At 39.6% G+C, this 24,104-nt stretch overlaps 1 protein-coding gene across 6 annotated transcripts in view; it reads left to right on the top strand.

The window, feature by feature from the left end:
- Positions 1-24,104, top strand: part of EFR3A (EFR3 homolog A) — an 87,438-nt gene that overhangs the window by 38,257 nt on the left and 25,077 nt on the right. For 5 of the 6 annotated variants that reach the window (XM_087745900.1, XM_087745890.1, XM_087745881.1 and 2 more), the window contains 7 exons: positions 577-698; positions 4,104-4,253; positions 9,586-9,723; positions 14,759-14,837; positions 15,751-15,886; positions 17,493-17,657; positions 23,692-23,806. In XM_087745900.1, coding sequence (XP_087602026.1) covers positions 577-698; positions 4,104-4,253; positions 9,586-9,723; positions 14,759-14,837; positions 15,751-15,886; positions 17,493-17,657; positions 23,692-23,806 — 905 coding nt within the window. The remainder of the gene's footprint in view (positions 1-576; positions 699-4,103; positions 4,254-9,585; positions 9,724-14,758; positions 14,838-15,750; positions 15,887-17,492; positions 17,658-23,691; positions 23,807-24,104) is intronic. The other variant, XM_087745873.1, reaches the window with a different exon arrangement.

Below are 24,104 nucleotides of genomic sequence, written 5' to 3'. Positions count from 1 at the left end.
AGTAACAGGTGATAGGACAAGAGGAAATGACCTCAAGTTGCACCAGGGGAAGTTTAGATTGGATATTATGAAAAATTTCTTCCCTGAAAGGATTGTCAAGCATTGGAACAGGCTGCCCAGGGAAGTGGTTGAGTCCCCATCCCTGGAGGTATTTAAAAGATGGGTAGATGTAGTGCTTGGGGACATGGATTAGTGGTGGACTTGGCAGTGCTAGGTTGATGGTTGGACTCGATGATCCTAAGGGTCTTTTCCAACCTAAATGATTCTATGATTCCATGAATTGATGACACTCCTATTCAAATGTTAAATGTTTCTATATTGCATAGTATGTTGTATTTCATGCAGTTTCACCCCTTCATAATGATCTAAATGAAGATCTAGTAGAAAGTCTTTAAAAAGAAAAAGAAAGCTCTCCAATTTAACTTTTTCTTCTCTGAAGTTAAATATTTAAGTATTTGCAAATCTGGATTCTTTTCCTAATGCAATGTTTTATGTTACTTTTTAAATGAAGCTTAGTATTCATTATTTGCTTTTGGGAAATTGGTATCAAAAGCTTTCATGTATTTCATTTTCCAGTTTGTCAAATTTGCCAACATTGAGGAAGACACACCTTCATATCACAGACGCTATGACTTCTTTGTGTCTCGATTCAGTGCCATGTGTCATTCATGTGACCACGATCCAGAAATACAAACCGAGTAAGTGCCATTCTGTATGTATTACAGAAAATTGCCTTAACATGTTAATATAGTCTGTAATACAGCTTTTATTATGATATTTAGTGGAATAGTTCATTCCATAGGAAGAAAATGAAAGTCTGACTTTTTCAATAGCACCGAATATTTCAAATCTTAGGTGCCTAGAACTCCTAGAATATTTAAGTGGAATTTTACCTGTATAATGCCTGCCAGACTGCATGGATTGTCTCCAGAAAGGCGCTGCTTACTAGTGTAAATGTGTGTGAGTTGCATAACTCATTTGAGAAATTAATGGGGCTAGTTATATGAATAGCAAAAGCATCTTTTGAGTCTGCTATTTGAGAATTACTCTTTAAAATTGAATTTTCTTAGATGTCTGCAGTATGATACTGTGTGTGAAACTGAAATGCCTTCATGAATTAGTATTATCAATTTTTACATTACGTAAGCACCACAATTTTTTTTTACTTCAGCTCCCCCTAGCGATGTGTTGTTTATATGAATTGTTAATCAGTATTTAACTCCTGAGCATTTTAGAAAACTTAAAGCTTTTCAGATGATATGATTTGCATCTCTGTTGTACTCATCTTTTCTATTTCCATGCATTAAATTGTTCAGCCAACTATGAAAAATCAATGTGCTGAACATTTATTCAACCCTTTGGGTGTACTGTTGTTCTGTTGGCCGCCATGCATAAGGATTTTTCTTAAAGTTTGCAGTTTCAAAAATCTGAACTGTATTTTCAAAAAGAAGGAATACTGTGTACTTCGGGGGAAAAAAACAAAACAAAACAAAAAATTCACTCCTGCTTTAGGCTTCTGCTTCATTCCTCCCTATTTTTTGTAATTTACTGCCATCTTATTTGTTGCCCTAGTGCTGTCCGTAGGGTTCTGCTGTTAACTTTGTCTCTAAAAGGGTTAGGATTAAATTTGCCTGCTTCTCCTGTACCTTTCCCCCTGCCCGCACTCCCTTTCCCTTTAGGAAGATTATTCCAGTGAGCGGTTTTACAGGATGACCCCTGAATTGTTTGGGGAGGAACTGAAGGTAAATTGTACTCAGGGACCAAAGGGGAAAGGGGATGGAAACTTGTTAAGCAGGCGTCTCAAGTGAAGCCAGTGTATCGTGCAACCACCTGGTAACTTCTGTCAGGCTTCTGTCAGGTACAGTATATTTACTTGGAGCTGGTGGTCACAAATAGTATTCACAAATGTTTTAATGAGCTTTTTGAGATTTTGCCTTTTTAGGCTTACTGAAACTAAAACAGAAATGTTAAACTATGTACTTATTGTAAAACATTTTATAAGAGGTTAGGATATGAAGCTCAGCTCAGAATTTTTAATACTACTTTCACCTTCATTGCCCCTTGCAAATGAGAGGTAATATTAGTAATGAACTAGAATGTGGAATGAATTAAGAGACTAGTACATCCCTGATTCATCTATCAAGTATGATGTACCACTCATAAGGATACCCCAAAGTAAAATAGCTCAAAGCTCTGATTGCTGTAGGAGTGATAAGAGAACTCTGCTAATCTTTTGCTCTTCAAATTGTCAGCCTGCACTGTTACCTGTACTTCAGTTAGCAGTGTTGATGTACCCTTCGACAGGGAGGAATCCTAGTAACATAAGACTGTACGTGACTTTGATTTAAATCTAATCTGCTCTTTAATACCTATCTGAGCCTTCCTTAGAGGCATGAAACCTTTCCTGTATGTGGTGAAATTTGATGCTGCACCTTCCTCTGTACTTCAACCCTAATTTTTCATCCTCCTGTACAATAGTAAGAACGTGAAATTAGTGCTAGTGGCACTCCAATACACAAAAGTGTGGCTTTTTTCCCGCCTGTGAATTAATTCTTTCACTCAGGTTCATGAAATGTATAGCAATATGACTTTTTCCACGTCATCCTAGACAGTTTGAATGCATCTCTCTTGAAAGAGATCTTTATGAACAGCAGTCATTCTTGGCGTTGTCATACCAGACTTGCTGTAAATACTGAGGTAATTCAACAAAACAGATGAGCTATGACTACCGATTACAATTCTAAATACAGGTATCAAAAGTAGTCAATACCATTGATGGGGGCTAGGGAGTAATTCAGCTCATCCAAAACCAGACATCTGGAGCCGCTGTTCACCTGCATAGCTTGCGGTTCCACTGAACTGACTGGCTTGAATGGGAGCTTGAACATCATCTACACACGTAGTCAGGTAATGTAGGCTTCTGAGGCTGAAACTGAATCTCACCTGGCAAATGAGATTTCCCTTTCAGCAGGGGAGCTTAGTGCTAATATTTACTGTATCTAAAGCCACAGTATCAGCAAAACTTGATTACATTAAGAACGAATAATTAAAAAGAAAAAAAAAGTTTCAGTGATGGAATTTTGGAAGCTCTGTGTCTTAAATGTTAATCTTAGATCCTTAATATTGAAAACTTCATATTGGATACTGCACTGTAGTTTTAGTACAGCAATAGTAAGTGCTTTCTAGCTGTTTGTGCATCCCTCTTCTTCCCTGTTTTGTACGTAACCCTATTAAGACTGTCTTGAAAGGTCTAGAATGGTATCAGATCCATATTGAATGCACATGGCTTTGCTTAGAAATAGCTGAAAAACAGGGGGCTACAGATTTAAGTGTTTAGAAATGGAAATCTAAACAAGTTGGCTGTTGCCACTTCAAAAAAGAATATTTTGCTATTCATTTCATTGTACAGATTCTCCTGCAAACTATTTTGGTCAACAAAACAAAATAGCTAACAGCTAGACTAAGTCTGGTTTGGAACTTATATTAATTTTTCCTTTTTATTGTTTCATTGTTGTTGTTGATTGGTTCTCAGTTAATTTGGTTCAGCCGGTTTTAGGATAAAACTGGTGGTTCCTTTTGTGCATCAGGCTTAAGTTGATAGAATTATCCTTTGCTTTCCATCTCGTGAATCTTGCACAAATCTTTAAAGATCTGTTATGATTAATCCAGTCTTAATTACAACTTTTAAGGGCCTGTTCACATGGCTCTGGTAGCTGTTGCTTCAACTTTGGTGTGGTAACTTCACAATATTTTTCTTCAGCACTGGAACAGGTTGAGATTGTGCACAGTTTCAACTGATTGGTAGCAAATTGCGTAGAGTTGGTGGGTTTTTACCCATGTGACTTTCTTTTGGAGGTGGTATACACGTTTGAGTGTTCATTGATCAGTGTCAGCATTATCCTTACAGATCATCTTCTGTTCAGTTGTTTGTTTTGTCAACTTCCTGATGAGCTATAAAAGTGTTTAAAGGCAATATGGGCAACCTTAATGAATTGGCTAAATTTCCAAATTACTGCTTTTGAGAACCTAATGGAATTAGGTAAACAGCCATACTGGGAGGTGCTGTGTTTCTCCTTTTGGTAATTACTTTTTTCCTTCCTTAGGATCCGAATTGCTGGAATCAGGGGCATTCAGGGAGTGGTTCGAAAAACAGTTAATGATGAACTTCGAGCAACTATATGGGAACCTCAGCACATGGACAAGATAGTACCATCATTGCTGTTTAATATGCAGAAAATAGAAGACATTGACAGGTATTTTTATTCCTGGTCACTGGCATGTTTTTTTAAGCAATCTTTAGGCTTAGTTTTTATTATAGATACCTTTTTCTTTTCTTTTTTTAGTGGAAATAACTACTGACGTTTACTAGCAGAGTCTCCTTGAAACTGATAGCACAGCTCTGCTTAACTGCTCTTAATGTTTCTTGTCTTAAAGTCTTTTCAACCGCCTTCGTTACACTTGGTCTAGATTCTGTTGGCCTAAGAATTGCTCCACAAATTGTATAACCCTGTTTAGACTTCTTAAAAATTGTAAACTCTGTGTTTTGTAATGTCAGATACAGAGATTAGTAAGCACAGGCTTTTAGGTGACTCAAATGATTTTGCTAGTTATATTTGTTAAAAATTGAGGGTTTAATTCCCATTTAGCCATTAGTAACAACTGTCTGTCCTGTCTGCAACAGTGCTTAAATTGAGGATTTAAAATTTATTTATACCTAGACACTCTTCTCTCTTTTTTTTTTTTTTTTTTTCTTCTTTCAATGACTCCTAGGCATGTTACCTGCCAGATATGCCTTCAGAAAAGATCTGTGTGGTAATTGATGTTGAGCATATGCCAGTCACCTTACAATAGAAATGTCACTTCTTTTGGTCCATGTCTATATTTGTGGCTAAACACTGTGTAGGTGTAAAAAGTGTTTATTGCTAGCACTGGGAAATTTCTATAAAACCAACTTCAGCTGTGCAAACAAGCTTAAATGTTTGTCCAACCCTAGCTGCTTCAAAACTTGCTTGGTAAGTAGGCTCAGCAGCCTTCCTATAACAACACGCTTTTCATGCTTTCACATGACCCTCAGCTTGCTAAATCTGTCAGGTTTCTCTTTTTGGTGTGTTGGGATTTGGTGGTGGTTTTTTTCCATTCCTTAGCCTTATTTTTCTTCTTGTATTTCTAACTGCCAGTACCTGTCTCTTCTCTGAAGCAAATTTTCAGACTAAATGACTGAAATCAATAGTTGTCTATCTGTCCATGCTTTATCTATTTACTGCGTATAACTGAGGGCCCATACAGTACGTACAGAAATATCCACTTGGATTTTACATCTGAAGAGTGATCTGAATAAGAAACAAAGGCTTCTGAAACTGCTGTTTGAACAAGGAGAGCCTAGTTAGCCTTTGCTCGCTCTTACAGGGCTTCTAGATGCAGGTGGGCCCTTTCCTTTTTTACTCTTCGCAGTGCCCTCAAGCGTCCGCTTTCCTTTATATGGTAAAATTAAACTAACTACTGGTGGAAAAACTGACTGAAATAGGATTTGGATCAACCACATAAAGCAGATCAGTTTATATGTATTGCAGGACTAATTTTTATCATTTGTTGAGCAATGCAGTACTGGTGGTAGAAAAACAAATCTGTCAAAAAGTAACTGTTAATGAAATATCTGAACTGGCTGCTTGAAACTTTTTCTATAATACACATTCAACAGAAAAAAAGACTGAAGATTTTCCAAGTGGCAAGCAGGGGCCTTGTATGATCCGCATATGACAGAAAAGCTGAAAACAATATTTATAAATTGTTGATCTGCTGGCCTTAAGTGATGTTACAGAGAATTTCTCATCTTGTTTTTATATGTGACTTCATATTTGTGGAGCACAAACAGAGGCCTCTTGAAGAGTAGGAGTAAGAAGCATATTGTTCTGGCAGATGGAATCAAAGCATTATTTGGGAAAGAGCAGAAATTCCAGAAAATACCCCCAATTAAGTCCACAGAAAATAACCATTTTTAGTTAAAGCTGAAGTACACAAAGGTAAAGCTTACTTTAAAGATCGGTGTAATTTTTACTTGTGGAACCTTAACAGCTTAATTCAAGATTCTTCTGAGTACATGTCAGATGAGACACCTTTTGGAGTCAATAATTTAATATTTAGACAACATTTTAAAAAGACAGTTGTATTTGTAGATGTCATTATTTGTCTGTATATCTGAATGCGCATTCTAGTTATGTGACTATCAGAAAAATTTGCAAGTGTAATATTCTAAAACTCAGATTGGGTTTTTTATTAATCGTACTTCACTGCAATCGTGTATTACAAAATAATTGCCATGCATACTTCAGTATAGTATAAGGCATTGCCTGAAAGACTCTCCCTCCCTCCTTCAAGTTTTCTAGAAGAAAATTCAGAAGAGTCAATCACGTATGTCAATTTATGTGCATCTCTCAAATGGGGAAGGGATGTATGAAATTGGAAATTCACTTAGTTTGTAACATATTCTTCATGATAACTGCAAAGCTAAACATGCCAGCTTTATTTAAGGCAGAAGGACACTCTAGGACTTGTTGTAGACTTGACTTCAAATCCTTGCAATATATCTACAGTCTTGATATAAATTCTGTTTTAGAGGTAGATTAGAATGTATTTCTTTTTCACGGTGAGTGAATCATAGTCAAACATTCCTGTAGCTACTCTGCTCAAAAGTAATGGTTAAGTCTTACTTCACACATCCCATCATATTAAAGAAGTCTCATGCATGAGATGCTGAGTTGCTCTGAGCCAGTTTAAGCCTGTGATTAGATGTTTGCTATGGAAACTGCTGTACTTCAAAATGTCCCTCCTTCCAGTTCCTTGTTGCCACCTTTTCTGATAGAGATTACCCACGAGAAAGCTACCAGCTGGTTAGAGGGACAGTTAGAGGGAGTCATTCTTGCCCATTTCATTGCAAACCGCATTTCATGCTTCACTCCTCTGGACCTGTGGTAGTACAGAAAGGCAGGATGCAGAGGAATAGTAGTAATATTTTTTTGAAGTGTTGCAGTTGGATTTGTCAGAGGTTTTCTGATCTTTGTTTAAAAATCAAGTCAGTGAGACAAAATTAGCACAAGTTATTCATTTGAATTTAGAAACTTGAGAGGCTGTGCAAAGCTTTCCTTTAAAACTAAAAAGTTAAAAGGGTAGTTTTATATGCATTGTCTTTCATCTGAAAATGCTGAGGAACACTTAGTGAGAAGTACTTGGAGGTAGGTGCTGTTAAAGTTCAAAATAAAAGTGTGATTCCGACAGACAATGGGAGGTAACTGAACATTCTGACGCAGTCTAACGTTTTAGACTAGGAAGACTGGATTGCAATTTCTTCCTTTAACCTATTCTAAAATAAGACTCCAACCAATGCTGAGAAGTCACTTTCTGTAAGATTGCGTGCACAAACACTTAAAAGATAACTTATTTTTACTGCATTTTAACTAGAATTCTTCCAGATAGACTAGCTCTGTGTGTTCTGCAGCCTGCTTGCTTTCCCCCCACACCCCCACCTTTGTAATGCTGCTGCCTTCTAGGGAATCTGTGTCACAGCAGCGATAGGAATGACAGTCCTGCACTGTGGTTTGTACCTTCTCTGTACTGAGAAGGATGCCCATCTGTCTGGATCAGAGTCTAGGCAGTACAGGAAAAAAAAATAGGGAGATTGAGGGGCACAGCAGTTGGATAAAGCTGCAGTTTAGTGGTACTGATGGTGGATTATATACAAATTGTCATGCCTTTTAAAATTCTAATCATTATGCATTTGTATAACTGTTTCTCCTTACTTATCTAGCAGGGTGCCTGGGGCTTTTTTATTACTGAAATCTGACAAGCTAGCAATGTTATGGTGACTTCTGAAACACTTATGTTACCAGAGGCAACAACATTTTTACATTGCAACTTTTAGATTTCTAGTGTTTCAAGACTACTGCAGATCTTTTGCTGTCAGAAGATATTACAACTATGATGTTAATGTGTTCATTTGACTAGTGGCATTTCAGTATTCAACTTTTTATAATGCTGTAAAGCTATGGTTTTATGATGCTGAAGAGTGAACATTAACTAAAGCTGATGCTCTTAGTGAATGCTTTAAAAGTTATTTAATGCACAAGCTTGCACTGCAGAACTGAAAGAATGTTTAAGGTTTTAGTGTACTGATTTCTGCAGTCTAAAATAAATCTCCTAATGAATAGATGCATAATATTAATGTAGGTGAATGAATCCTCACTTAAGTTTCTGTAGTGTGTTTTGTGCGAAAAAGTACTTGCCACCTGTAGGTACAGTACTTCTTGCTAAGTAATATAAGTACCTTAGAGGGAACTGCTTGCTTGCTTTCTTCCTCAATCTCCCACCTCTCAACTGCTCAATTTAAATAAAATATTAGTAACAGCTTAATGGTATGATGTGTGAAGCACTTAAATTCAGAAATACGTTTCAAATGCCTTTAATTTGCTCTAGTAATTCAGGTCTCTGTGTATTGAAAAGGAGGTGACTTTGGGCAAAGGAGAGAAAAAGGGAAAAAAAAAAAACACACAAAAAAATCCCCCAAAATGAACCAAAGAACATTACCAAGGCCTGCATCAAAAATGAGAAGTAGGAAACTAGAAGCTCTTCTGGAAAGGCTGTACCCTTCACTGTTTACAGTGTAGGTGCTGATTTTAGTTATTCCAAGGTGAGGACAGGCTATTCCCTTCAAAACTCAGTGGCAGAATTTGGGCCTCGGTAGGTTTTAGTTTGTTCAAAATAGTGTGGGTTTTCTGTAGTTTTGCTTCTCCTGTGTCTGGATTCAGTCTTTAAGTCAGTACTCTTACTCTCTTTTTGTACCATGTTGATTTTAAATAGCCAGCCTAATTGCCAGTCACAGAGAGAAAAGAAATAATTGAAAATGGTAGTGAACCACAGCTGGGACCGGCCATGTCTGGCCTCTCCTCACAGAGGCCCCCTGCAGCCCCCGTGCTACCAACACCTGGGCATGGACGCCCCGTACAATCCTCTCCATAGTAATGTTGGGAGACAGTCAGTTAGAAGGTGACTAACTTGCACGCTATCTAGTTAGAGGTAACTATGTGGGTGATAATGTTCTAATTAGTTCAATCAGACTTTTTTCAACTCACAAGCCATCTGTTTCTGCAGAAGTATTGGAGTTTTGTTTAACACTCACCCAACACAGTGTGGATTCAGTAGTGGGCAGGTGAATGAGATCATTAGTCTGAACAAAATGACTAAGATTCTGTGTAACTTTTTGCATGGTTTTATAGCCTTCATTCATTGTTAGCAATGGGTAATAGTTTTTCAAAACGCAGTGGGTAACAAGTTAAGTATTAACAGCCATTGGTTTTGCCATATAAACAGTTACTAATGCAGTGGTCAGTACTGAGTGAACAGATGACGATCTATAGTCCTGCTATAAGGGAATAAAATGTTTTATGCAGAACGCCGGTTTGATGCGTATTTGAGATACAGTTCTTGCCTAGATCAAGTGCGTGACTCATGAACGTTGTAGAACCAAGGGTGGGTATGGTAAGGAAGATTAATATTAATCAGTAGTAAAATCAATGTATTTTTATCTTATTTCAGCAGAATAGGCCCTCCATCCTCTCCTACAGGAGGAGAGAAAGAAGAGAATCCTGCTCTGCTGGCCGAGAATTGTTTCAGGGAACTACTAGGACGAGCAACCTATGGAAATATGAATAATGCTGTCAGACCAGTTTTTGCGTAAGTTGAAAATTCATGGAAGGTCTTACCTTAAGAGATTTTTATTTTTTTTATTTCCTTCTCTAATTATGTTGCATTAAATTCCCTCCTCCTTTTCAGCCCAAAGGATTCCATTCATGTTTCTTCAAAAAATTGCCCCTCTTTTAATCTCTCCTCTTTGTTGCCTATCTGTTAACTCGAAGATAGTTGTGGAGAAATGTGTGTCCCATTTTACTGATTTTAGAAGTGCCATATAATGGTTTGGATGGGTTGTTGCCTCAGCTGGCCTTTCTTTTGAATGTGAAACTGTTTATTCAAGGTGTTAATAGATGACTGTTGCAGTCAGTGAAGATACAAGCCAAGTAAAATACAAGTATCATAAAGGAATACTGTGCCCAGATTAATACATAAAGTTAAGATTTCTACTTCCTTGCAGTTTTCTTCTAAGACCTGTTTTGATGTTCTGTGAGGAATATCTTTCACAGCTCATTTAGTAGTAAATGGCAGATGTGCACACAGTGTGCATATTATGCACAAATGCACACAGTACAAATTATAGCTGATGTATTAACTGTAAGTCCAGTGTTTTTGAGTTCTCTGCATTGCACCAGTTGCTTCCTTAGAAAATACGATGTGGAAAAAGCTACAAGCATTGAGATAACTTAAATCTGCTTCTTTCACCTCTGCTAGTGTCTATGAGGTAGGCATATTCTCAGGAGAAATCTTTGCAGGAAGCTCTAGACTCGGTGATACTATTTTCAAACCCTGATTTTTCCTGGTGATGAGGAGAGCTGCTTGCTCCTTGTTGTAGATTTTCAAAATAGCCACCTGTTATAGGAATATCTTCTTAGATGGCCTAGTTCTTCCCACAAAGACTTAAGTGTTCCATACCTACACTGAAAGGCTTTCAAGTTACCGAAAGCCATTTTCAAGTTACTACTGTTAAGTAAGAACAGAAATGCAAAAAGAAGATAGGGTGGATATTGAGGGCAGAAAACTTTTGTAGCCCCTTGTTTTTCACCCAAAAGCATTGAATGCAAAGAACTGTGCTATTATCTTACTTTTCATGTGTACCTATTATACCAATCTGATGGGTGTTTAACTGTTACAAAGTTGAGTGTTTTATTAAAAAATAATCCTTTCCTACATTTAAAATTTGCATTCCTCCAAAAAACCTAGATGTTCACTAGAGTGAACATTTAGGTACTAAACAGTCTGGATGGACTTTTGGGAACTATATTGTAGCTGCTTTCTTACCACTTTTAAGTTCCTTTTATGGGTTTATCTCAAAACTTTATCAGCCTGTACAGTTACTTCAGTCTTTTGAATCATTTCAGTATCAGGGAAGTTTCCCACAAGTAATTCCTGATTCCCTAGACTAGAGTTAGTGCTTGGTTGGGGATTTGAGAAGGTGTCATACCTGCATTTCCTGTGGCAGATCCAAAGCTTTATGTATTCAAAATGTTATTTCCAGCTGAATTTCTCTTCTTACTCGCTATTATCCTAAGGAACTGCTTGAGTCTTTTTGCACCTCTACGTGCCACATGCTGCATTTGTGCATTGAAATCGGTAGATAATGACCAGTTACTCAGATTATATTATCTCTTCTATGAATAGAGAGTCTTGTGGTCACTATTTTTGTGTTCCATTTTGAGGAAGAATTGCCAAATAAATTTATCTTTTTATAAATAACTGCTGTATAAACGTTTGGTATTTTTGAAGAACAAGAAATGCAGAACATGCAATTTCCAGGCTGTGTTTCCTAAACAAAAACGGAGTGCTCTATCTGATCAGATTCACTTTGTGAATGAACAGAGATGGCAGAATGAAAGTCTGCGACAGTGAGTCCACTGCACTTTTTCCGATTGAAAAACCTCGCTTAGTTTATGTATACTTGATTAGAAAACAGTTTCTCCTAACAGTTTTCAACAATTTCACAGCTTTTAAGAAAGCTCTGGAAATAAAGACAAGGCCACTTACTGCAGTGCTAACACTGAAGACGCAGGTTCCGTTCCCCACTTGAAAGCTTGCTTCACGTGGCATTGGAATGTCAGTCAACGTGCTATCACTTCCTTGCAAAACTGAGAGAATAGTGCTTCTTGTATCATGAGGCTGAGTACATTCAGTGATTGCGGGATTTAAATATAATGAAGATAGCTGAAATCTGAAGTTAGTCTCCTGGTCTGGGTTTGGATTGACCTTAATTCTCCTTGCCTTTGGCAGAAAATCTCCATGGTTATACGTGTCTACATGTAGTAGCTAGAAACTCTCAAATTCTCATTTTTAATGAAATCTGACAGATCAATCTGGCAAACTGCTTAATGAAAGTAAAAAAATTTATATTAATACAGTATGAAAAAAATTTGTGTCAACAGTCACAAGCTATTTAGACTGACTTAGCATGAATTTGCAACAGTGAATAGATTAGGCAGATCCAGAGGGATACAGAAATCTAGTGAATATGAACAACTTCCCAAGTATAACAAGTTACACCCAATTCATCTCACTGTATTTCCATTCTTGTGAGTTATCACATCATCTGTGCAAGGGTTTTGAATATGAAAAGACTGGTGTTTAATATTTTTTCAGCAAACATGATGCATGAGAAGATTATATTTTATATTCCCATACATGCCTCAGTTCTGCTTCCTAAGCATCAATATCAATTTATCATTTTGGACTGTAAGGATTGCTTGCATGTGTGACAATGTGAGTGAATTCAGAGACCGTTAGTGGCTCTCATTCCAAAAAGTAGTAATTTGCACCACTGGTTCTGCTGTTCCTTTTAATTTGAGAAGCCTAATTGTGCACATTTGCTACGTGTATGCAGCAGATCTTAATGGAAGGCAGAGTCTGGCATTTGTTAATCCAGCAATAAAATGTTTTGCAATCATCCTTAGATATTTTTTATTAAAAGAAATGTAATTGGAAGGAAAACATAGGCAAGATATGACTTGATTTTAACTAAACGCACCATGCTGAAAATACTGTTTATCATCTTTTACAAAAACAAAACTACCTTGAATACATTGCCTGCATTATGGCAAGTAAAATATATCACCTACAGTAATCTAATACTCCTTTTTTTTGGAGGAAAATTCCAGTATACAAAGCATGCTGCCCATTGAGCTATTACACAAAACATTAACCTAGGCTGTCATCTTCCCCCTGCTGTCTTCCCATCAGTTCAGCTACCTGAAGCAGCTAATACTTTGCCTTTCTGGAAAAAGAAAACTGTGTGTCTTGTTTTGAGAGGAAGGGTTTTAAAAAAAAAAAAACTTGATCAAGATGTAGTTGACCATAATCTGCCTGAATGGATCTTTGGGGCAGATAAAGAGAAACTGTCAAGGGTAACAGAGAACGCATGCTACCCTGAAAGATTAAAGGATCAGTTCCAATCAGGAGAAGATAGTGGAGAGTATGATTTTGTATTTGATGAGACAAAAAGAAAATAGGTTAGCTAAAATAAGCTATCATGTACAAGAAATGATGGACTGTGCTGGAATGATATTAGGGAGGAAGACAACATGAAAAAATATATTATGAGCTGCTAAGCCTTGAAGGATTTAAAGAGGTAATTTTGTTTGTCTTTCTACCCCAAGGCAGGATTAAATATACCTGCGTGTTTGGAATGTGCACAAAAAAGGCAGCTATCCCCAACAGGTAGTCTGGTTTAATATTTGGTAATGCAAATATGCTGTTATCTTGGCAGACAAACACCTTTAAAATTCCTGAAATTCTTTCCTGTAGGGATTTCCATTAAAGGTATGTAATGTGTCAAAATGGCACTATGGTTTTTTTTAAGCTCTGTAATGGACGGCAAGGTAATTTAGGGCACAGGAGAGGGCAGCTTTATTATGCCAGCTGGTTTAATCAACCTTGAAGGAGACCTGTGCACTCAGCTAGGTCAGTGGGCTGGTAGCAGCTGGCCAGTGAGCTAATTGAGACCTCCAGATTCTAGGGAAAGTAAGTTAAATCATCCAGTCAGTCCTTCTGTGTTCAGAGTACTGGCTGCTTTCACATGTATGCTTTCAAATTTGTTATTTGAAGCATCTTTATATGTTTACTATGTTCTTTGAGAAAGGGCAGAACAGTAGTGATTCTGTAGCTGAGGTACCTATTTAGAAACACTATCTAAATTCAGTTTCTGTAAGAAGTTTTTTGTGGGTTTTGGTTTTTTGTGTGGTTTAGGTTTTTTTTTTTTCCCCTCAGATCATTCCAATTAAAAGGCATCCCAAATTACTTGTATCAATCTTTTGGATTTAAAAATGCATTTATTTTTGTCATGCTTTTCCAGGTATTCAGATCTCCCGTTTGGAAAATTTGATGTGTTCCCTGTTCATAGCTTTCAGCATAGCGCTTAAGCAGAATTCCTTGTCTTTGCTTGAAGCTGACAGTTTTGGTTCCCATCCCATTTAAAGAGAAACTGATGCATTTATCGTTCTGATTCTGTTTTGATATTTCTTGCAGATATTGTTGAAATGTTTCAGAGTGATAAAGGAGTATATACACAAAGAGCAGCTCTTTTTTATTTTCCATATATATTATTCATAAACCACTGTGAAAATGAAAATAGCTATTAGAGTCTCTATTCTGGGTGTAACATTCAGCCATAATTATTTCGTAGCTCCTGATTTAAAAAAAAAATCTTTATCTTATTTAGAGTAGAAGTTTGTCAAGGTATTAGAACCATCCTCTTCGGTGTGTCTGTCATGTAAATACGCATGTAATGTCACAGCCAGTTTTATGCGTGCACTTTGTATGGAAACAGTATATTCTTAATTGTATATCTTTGGTATGACTAGGTTTCTTAAATTCCAGAAACTAGAAAATCAGGAACTTCTGTTACAGCCAAATGTTTTGTGATCACATCCTAAACCTTGAAAACAAATGCTTTTCTGAAGTTCTAGTTTTCTCACTTAGTTAGTAAGTCATTGTTTAGAAGCTTTATGTAAGAAAATAATCCCTTTGAGGTGAATTTTGAGAAAACTGTAAGATGCCGTTTATTATATCTGTGGAATGTCATTATTTCATGTCCCTTAATTTTTGGTTACAGGCATTTAGACCATCACAGACTATGGGATCCCAATGAATTTGCTGTTTCCTGCTTCAAAATCATCATGTATTCTATACAGGTAGGATTTCTTCATGATTTGTTTTCCTTGCATACATATTTCAAGAACAGGAGGCAGGGTTAAATGCTCACCTCACCATGATAATGATAGACAGTAGATGAAGTCAAAGAATCCAGAAGATCCCTTTCCATAACTCCTTAGCCTTATTCTTTAAACTTTTCAAATAATAACCTAATTGTGGTTTATGATCAGAGGTTATCTGATTTACTTTCAATTAATGTGCACTTGCAGAAGAAAAAAAGCTATTAAGGGATTCTTGATGGAAGGTGGTGTGGAGATCCCTGAGCAAGCTCCAGAACAACGAGCAGGATAGCCATACTGATTTGACATTGTGCTTGATAAGAGATTTGTTTCAGTTGGTCCTATCTCTGTGCCAATATGGCCATACTGCTTTTACAACCCAAGAAACCAACTTCACATGGAACTGTGTTGTGCTAATTGACTTTTACTAGTGGGCAGCCTCTATTGTCTGTTGTAAACGTGATCAAAGTCTGATTCTTGGATGTGTCAAGGACCAACACCCAAAAGATAAAGTCATAAAATTCCAGGATTGTGAAAGAAAGCTGAGTTTTCTCAGTGTTTTTATCAATGACTTTTTTGTAAGACCAGCTGAAGTCCTTGAACTCCAGTTAGCTGAATGAAGTACCACCTCACGCTTCCTCTATTCTTGTGTTCCTGGATATTTTAATACTATAAGCTTTTGTTATACTGTGCTGGCTGGGCCTGTGTGGCTTCATCTGTCATGGCAGGTTTTTTAATCCATATTTAATCATGAATTGATTGAAATTTAGATAAATTTGTAAGAACGTTGCAGAATGGAAACAGGGTCATGACTATAGCTGAATGGTGTAGGAGTTTATTGTTATTAAAGTCACAGATGAAGCTTTTTTTCTATTTGCCTGGTTTTTAATAGGCACAATATTCCCATCACGTAATACAAGAAATTCTTGGACACCTTGATGTTCGCAAAAGGGACTCCCCACGAGTTCGTGCTGGCATTATTCAGGTTCTTTTGGAAGCAGTTGCAATAGCAGCTAAAGGATCAATAGGTAAGTCTTCTTAAATTAACGCCATCAGGTAAAAGGATGGATTTGAAGGGTGGTGCTCATTTTTGCTTTGTTCTCAGACTGAATGAAAGCATATATTTTGAGGAAGTTTTGTATTAATTTTTTCTTCTTTGTGCTGATAAAATGCTTGAAATCTTACTCAGTTTACAATTACTTATACAGACTTGGTTCTTTTATAGCCTTTTGCATTGAAAAAAATGAGTAGATGTATTCTGACAGCCTTATGAACGGCAAGAATTTCTGCTTGGTAAGAAGTCGCAAAGTCTGAAAGAACTGTGTGTGACTACAAAAAGTCAAGAGGACTGTTCCTTTGTGATACAGCTGCTGTGAGATGAGCAGTAATACAGGAGTCAAGAGTAGAATGATCTTTGAGAAATTTTACCTTAGTAGCTGTGAAGCAGCTGAAATAAGGTGAATTATGTCATTTAAGGTAGCGTAGTTCCTTGAAATAAGAGTACTTACGAAGCTTTGTACACACACGTCCTCTGCTGTTCTTTTCCTTTGGTCTCCTACTGAAACATTATTGCTTTGCTTCATTGGCTTGAGTCTGAGCCTGTACTTTCTCTTTATACAAGACCCACTTGCATGCACAGACTTGTGAAGACTTTTACCATATCATGAAAAGAGCTCGTTATTTGATCCAATATATAGAACTGGATTTTAGTAGCAGGTTTTAAAATAACTGAAATTCAGGTGCAAGTCCCTGAAGTTTAACCTATTGTTGATGCTTAATTTCAGCAACCACTCATATTTTCTATGTAAAATTTGCATGGTGGGTTAACTCTGGCCAACAGCCATTTGCTCACTCCCTTTCCCCACAGGACAGGCAGAAGGTAGAAAGAAGGTGAGAATTCTCATGGATCAAGATAAAGACAATTTAATAGGTGAAGCAAAAGCTGCATGCACAAAGAAAGCAAAGGAATTTATTCAGTACTTCCCACTGACAGGCAGATGTTTAGCCACTTTCTGGAAAGCAGGGCTTCAGCATGCATAACCATTTCTTGGGAAGACAAATGCCATACAAACAAATGTCCCCCCGCTTTCTTCCTCCTTTTCTTGAGATTTATTGCTGAGCATAACATTATATGGTATGGAATAGCCCTTTGGTCAGTTTGGGTCAGCTGTCCTGGTCTGTGTCTCCTCCCACTTTCTTGCACACCCCAGCCTGTTCTCTGTAGGGACAGAGTGGGAAAAATAAAAAGCCTTGACACTTGCTAGCACTGTTCAGCAACAGCCAAAACACTGGTATGTTGTCAACACTGGTTTAGTCACAAATCCAAAGCACAGCACCTCCCAGGCTGCTAAGAAGAAAGTTAACTCCATCCCAGCCAGACCTCATATGACTTGTTAGTAATGGATTACACATATATACCTGACTGCATTTCCTGATTCCAAAATAATTTAAAATATCAGAGTGTAGGCACATTTCAAAAGTTTATCCCTAGGCCGTATCCTTCAAATAGTGTAGTTCACTTGTTCTTTTCAGCTTAATCTGATTTCTCCTGAAAAGGGATTGAAAAGGTTAGTTTTCATTTTATTAAGGCATCTTTCCCTTGACAGGTGCAATCATTGTTATGTTTTTTTCCAGGCCCAACGGTTCTGGAGGTTTTTAATACCTTGTTGAAGCACTTGCGCATCAGTGTTGACTTTGAGCTGGGTGATAGGCGCAGTTCAGCAGGGAGTGCCACTTTCAGCACAAGCTCCAAGGAGAGTGATGAGAGGATTGTCCAGAATGCAATTATTCAAACAATTGGTGAGTAATGACAGTAACATAGGCCCACTTAAAATTTCTCCCCTTCTCCCCCTTCCTCAATGAGATGGTATTAAAACAGCTTGAGTCAAAAAGGAATAATGGCAAGTGTGGTATCTCTGATCATACTTGCTCCTAAATCTTAGGCTCACTTTACAGATTTGACTTCTGGAAGACTGTTCTTTTAATTGTTAACTGAGCAGATAGTCAAGAAGTTCAATTAAAATTAAAAATGCTGGTGGACTTACAATAAATTTGTTGGTTATATTATTATATGGCCATTCAAATATAGACATCATTCTCTACCTTTGGTACGGAACTAATATTAATCCTTTTATGAAAATCATATTACAAGCAATCATATACAGTAATACATTTTAGTAGGTACTACTTGAAAATTTGTAGAAGCCAATGTTAAACACAGCAGCAACAATGACACCTAATGGCCGGTTGTGCTACCATGACTTAACTGAAGTACTTTTAAGCACGATACTGAAAAGAGCAACAATTTCTGTAAATTATTTCATTAAAATAGCCTCTCCCCTTTTTTCAGATTTTCTCTTTATGGTAGTGATATGTGTTGCAGTGCATTTATGATGTGTATTCCTTTACTTAAAGAATGAGGGAGAATGTAACTTAAATCTTGTTCACTAATCTGTGCCTTTGCTTATGCCTTGAAGCTTTCTAGAGCAGTAGCAAATATGTAGGAGATTATTTCTCACCATTACAGTAAAACTCCAAGTTAAAATGTTAAACACCCCCGCCCCCCAAATCCCCAAAACCCCACAATCCAACCTTTTAAAGTAAAGCTTCTTTCTATCAAAGTTACATTTATACTGTTGCACAGCAATAGAATAGAATAGAATATCTCAAGTTGGAAGGGACCCATAAGGATCATTGAGTCCAACTCCGTGCTTCTCGCAGGACTACCTAAAACTAAACCGTATGACTCAGAGCGTTGTCCGGATGCTCCTTGAACTCTGACAAGCTTGGTGCCGTGACCACTTTCCTGGGGAGCCTGTTCCAGTGACCGACCACCCTCTCAGTGAAGAACCTTTTCCTTATGTCCAGTCTGAACTTCCCCTGATGTGGCTTCCTTCCATTTCCTTGTGTCCTATCGCTGGTCACCAGAGAGAGAGGAGATCAGCACCTCCCCCTCCACTGCTCCCCTTGAGGAAGCTGTAGACTGCGATGAGGGCACCCCTCAGCCTTCTCTTCTCCAAGCTGAACAAGCCAAGTGACCTCAGCTGTTCCTCCTAAGTCTAGCCCTCAAGGCCTTTCGCCATCTTGATCACCCTCCTCTGGACACACTCTAATAGTTTGATGTCCTTCTTATATTGAGGCGCCCAAAACTGCACACAGTGCTCGAGGTGGGGCCGCATCCGTGCAGTACAGAGTGGGACAGTCACCTCTTGTGACCGGCTAGCTATGCTGTGTTTGATGCACCCCAGAACACCGTTTGCCCTTTTGGCTGCCAGGGCACACTGTTGACTCGTATTCAACTTGCCATCAATCCAAACTCGCAGATCTCTTTCTGCAGGGCTGCTTTCCAGCCTCTTGTCCCCCAGTTTGTACATATAACCAGGATTACCCTGCCCAGGTGGAGAATGCAGCACTTGATCTTGTTAAATTTCATACGGTTGGTGATTGCCCAGCTCTCTAGTCTACCCAGATCTCTCTGTAAGGCCTCTCTACCCTCGAGGGAGTCCACAGCTCCTCCTAGTTTAAGTATTGTTGGCAAACTTACTTAATGTACATTTGATTCCTGTGTCCAGATCATTTATAAAAACGTAGAAGAGCGCTGACCCTAAAATCAAGCCCTCGGGAACCCCACTGGTGACTGGCCACCAGCGTGATGTAACCCCATTTACTGTAACTCTTTGAGCTTGACCCATCAGCCAATTGCTCACCCAGTGTATTGTCTAGCTGTGTGCTGGACATTTTGTCCAGAAGGATACTGTGAGAGAGAGTATCAAAAGCTTTGCTAAAATCCAGAACCACCACATCTACTGGCTTCCCTTGGTCAACTGGATGAGTGACTTTGTCATAACAGGAAATTAAGTTGGTTAAGCAGGACGTTCCCCTTGTGAACCTGTGCTGGCTATGACCAATGACTGCATTGTCTCAAGTGTTTTTCAATAACTCCCAGAACAACCTTCTCCATGATTTTACCAGTCACTGAAGTGAGATTGACAGGCCTGTAACTACCAGGGTCTTCTTTCTTCCCCTTCTTGAAAACTGAGACAACATTTGCCAGTTTGCAGTTGACAGAGACCTCTCCAGACTCCCAAGACCATTGAAAAATCATGGAGAGAGGGCCCGTGATGACATCGGCCAGCATTTTCACTTACCCTGGGATGAATCCCACTGGCCCCATAGACAAGGGCATCCAGCTGGAGCAGGAAGTCTCAAACAAGTTCAGGGGTGGCCAGGAGTTTATCATCCCCTCAGTCACAATCTTCCAACACAGGTCTCCAGGGGTTCCAGGGCCCATCATCAGTGTTAAGGGCAGAGGCGGAGAAGGCATTAAACGTCTCCACTTTGTCTATGTCCCTATTTGTGAGGTTATCGACCTTATCAGGCAACTGACCAATGTTCCCTCTGATCCTCCTTTTGCTGTTAACGTATTTAAAAAAGCCCTTTTTATTGTCCTTCACAGTGCTGGCCAGCTTGAACTCTAATCGAGATTTGGCCACACAAATTTTCTCCCTACAGATTTTTTTTTTTGTCATAGAATGGTTTGGGTTGGAAGGGACCTTAAAGATCAACTGGTTCCAACCCCCCTGCCATGGGCAGGGACACCTTCCACTAGACCAGCTTGCTCAAAGCCCCATCCAGCCTGGCCTTCAACACTTCCAGGGATGGGGCATCCACAACTTCTCTGGGCAACCTCTTCCAGTGCCTCACCACCCTCTTGGTGAAGAAGTTCTTCCTTGTATCCAATTCAAATCTACCCTCTTTCAGTTTAAAGCCATTACCCCTTGTCCTATCACTATGTGCCCATGTAAAAAGTCTTTCTCCAGCTTTCTTGTAAGTCCCCTTCAGGTACTGGGAGGCTGCTATAAGGTATCCTCAGAGCCTTCTCTTCTCCAGTGGCAAACAACATCTCTGTGGTCCTCCCATGTCGCTTGTCCTTGCTTCCAGTGTCCATACACTTTTTCCATCTAAGTTCTAGAAGATCCTTGCTCAGCCAAGCCAGCCTTCTGCCCTGCTTGCTTGACTTCCGACACTGGAATTACCTGCTTCTGTGCTTTTAAGAGATGGCTCTTAAAAAGTGACCATCATTCATGGACCCCAGTACCTTCAAAAGGAGATTCCCAGGGGACCTTACTAACTAGCTCCTTCAGCAGCCTGAAGTCTGCTCTCCCCATATCTGGGGTTGAAGTTTTGCTGGCAGTTTTTCTCCTATTGCCAATGATTTGAAACTCAACTACTTCACGGTCACTGTGACCAAGACAGCCACCGATCACCACTTTGCCCACGAGCCCCTCTCTGTTTACAAACGACAAATCTAGGAGGGCACCTTTCCTAGTTGACTTCCCTTAGTACCTGCGCCAAGAACTTATCTTCAGTGTGCTTCAGAAATTTCCTGGACCTGTTTGTGTCCGCTGTATGATATTCCTAGTTGATGTCTGGGAAATTAAAATCACCCATAAAAACAAGGGCAGTTGATCTAGAGGTATACCTTAATTCCTTGTAGAACAATTCATCGGTGTCATCGTCCTGGCTGGGTGGTCAATAGTAGGCTCCCACAGCAACATCCCCTTGATTTGCTTTCCCCTTCATCCTTACCCAGAGGCTCTCAACCATGTTGTCGCCAACTGCGAGCACCATACAATCCAACTCCTCCCTTACATACAGGGCCACCCCCTGCCTCGCCTGCCCTGCCTGTCCCTCCTGAAAAGCCTAGAACCGTCCATCATGGCACACCAGCCACAGGACTCATCCCACCAGGTTTCACTTATGCCAATAATATTGTAGCTCTGGCAATGGGCTGAAGCTTCTAGCTCCTCTTGTTTATTCCTCGTGCTGCACGTATTAGTACAGGGATGCTTCAAATGTGCTCCAGTATACTCAGAACATCGTGGAGCAGACGGAAGGACCTCGCTAGTACACCATTCCTCAAACATTGGCGTGCCGCCCCCAGGCTTATCCCTAGCAAGCCTGACTTTATCCCTTTCCCTGTTCAATTCCTTATCCCTTTCCCCCTTCAAATCCAGTTTAAAGCTCCTTCAAAGAGCCCTGCTAACTCCTGCACAAAGATCCTTTTCCCCCTTTGAGAAGAGTGCACCCCATCTGTCACTAGCAGGCCTGGTGTTGTGTAGACCAACCTGTGATCAAAAAACACAAAATTTCTGCTGGTGACACCAGGCTCAGAGCCAGGTATGGATATGCTGGCTCTTCCTCTTTCTTCCCCCGTCATTCCCTGCAACTAGAAGGGTAGAGAAGAACACTACTTGTGCTCCTGATCCCTTAACCAGTTGTCCTAAGGCCCTGAAGTCTCTCTTGATCGCCCTTGGACTTCTTACTGCAACTTCATTGCTGCCTATGTGAAAAAGCAATAATGGATAATAATCCAAGGGCTGTACCACGGTAGGAAGTTTTCTCATCACATCTTTAACCCTGGCCCTAGGGAGGCAGCAGACATCCCTAAGAAGTGGGTCCGGTCTGCATACTGGGCCTTCTGTTCCCCTCAGGAGAGAGTCTCCTATGACAGTGACCCATCTTTTCTTTATGGAAGTGGTTTTGACACAGGGCATAGGCCAACTTAACCTTAGCAACACCTCCAACCTAGATGACCATCATCCTCATCATTGTTCGGTTCCGCTTGCAGAGCCTCATACCTATTATGCAGGGGCACCTGGGAAGGTGGGGCAGTCACAGGCGCGATACACCTGCTGCGCCGGGCAGGAACTTGTCGCCATTCCCCCCTATCCCTTAAGTCACCGCATTCTGCTGGGTGGGGAGAGGATAGGGAATCCTCTGTATCACATGTCCTATCTGCCTGACAGCCCTGTACCAGGGAAGGTAGGGTGTGGTTCCAGTAGTCTATCAACTCCCTTGCAGACTCCCTGATACTCCTCAACCTACTCACCTCCTCCCGGAGCTCTGCCGCTAAGCGGAGGAGTTCCCCTACGTGGGCGCACCTCCCACAGGTGTGCTCACTGCTGCCGTCCGGTACTGGTGGAAGAGTAGGGCACGCCCTGATGACACCTGGGCTGCGTGTTCCTGTCAGAGCTCTGTCCGCAAAGCAGCATCAGTTGCAGGGGGTGCAGAGTTTAGAGAGGCCATGGCCTTCTGCCTGGTAGGTACCGTTGCTCCCTGGTTGAGCCGGCAGAGTTACAGCACCCTTCCTGCACGCCCTGCCGCCCAGACTGCCACGCCACACCCTGGTCGCTAGCACTCCCCGGGGGCTTCTTTTACAGGGGCTTGGCCACCATTGCTCCTGGCCTCGCCCAGGTCTCATCAGCCGCTGTGGTGTGAACTGCAGGCTCCTGTAGGGTCTCTCTGCTCCCCCTGAAGTTCCCCTGGTTCAGGAAACCACCTTCTGCACTGCACTAGAGCGCTCCGCTGCCGATGTGCCGGCATCAAAGCTGCTCGCCTTGGCAGTCTCTAAGGAAAGTATTGGTCGTATAACACTTGTATGCTGCTGAGATTTCTGTTCACACACCTGTATATTTAATGGTAACGTAAGAACAGACAAAAGTAACAACAGTGTGTTCCATGAGAAACGCTTCCAATTCCTCACTAGTTACAAATTAACAGATGTCACATATTTAGCTTTTAAATTATGTATTTAAAGAAGGATAAAATTAGAAAGTTTTAGGATTCAAAGAAGAAAGTGAGTGTCATGAAAACACTGTAAAGTCATTCAGCAGAAATGAACATGTAAGTATTATGCCCTAAAACAATAATAGTTTTATTCTTTATCTATTTTGACCTTGTATATGTATTCCTTGTATTTATAAGGCCTTTCTTACAAAGAGAAAGGCCCTATATCTCTTTCCTTCTGTGATTTCATTCCATTTATATTCAGGATTTTTTGGAAGCAATCTCCCAGATTACCAGAGGTCAGAGATTATGATGTTCATTATGGGAAAAGTACCTGTTTTGGGGACAACGTCACAATCACTGGATACCAGTCACCTTGGGTTTGTACATCCTACATTTTTAAATTTCTAATTAAAAATTTAGATTTTAGAATCCTGATAAATTAAGAAGTGAAAAAAAATTGAGAACAGTGAAATGGGAATTCTCACTCACTAGGGGCTGTATTAAATGCCATGCAGAATCAAGGCAAGCACAGTGTCAGCAGTATGAAATCAATCTCCAAACACATTACTGATAGAAAATACCTGATTGGAATGCAACTTATTTTGCACTAAAACATTTCTTCTCTCCATATCTGTACAAATGTTTCTGAAATAATCTACTTAATGATGGTTAATT

The sequence above is a fragment of the Nipponia nippon genome, unplaced genomic scaffold (assembly GCF_047370975.1).
Source record: "Nipponia nippon isolate SJK-2023a ecotype South Korea unplaced genomic scaffold, ASM4737097v1 scaffold_1, whole genome shotgun sequence".
In the NCBI taxonomy this organism is placed as follows: domain Eukaryota; kingdom Metazoa; phylum Chordata; class Aves; order Pelecaniformes; family Threskiornithidae; genus Nipponia; species Nipponia nippon.
The sequence above is the reverse complement of the archived record's forward strand: the minus strand, read 5'-3'. Positions and strand labels throughout refer to the sequence as shown.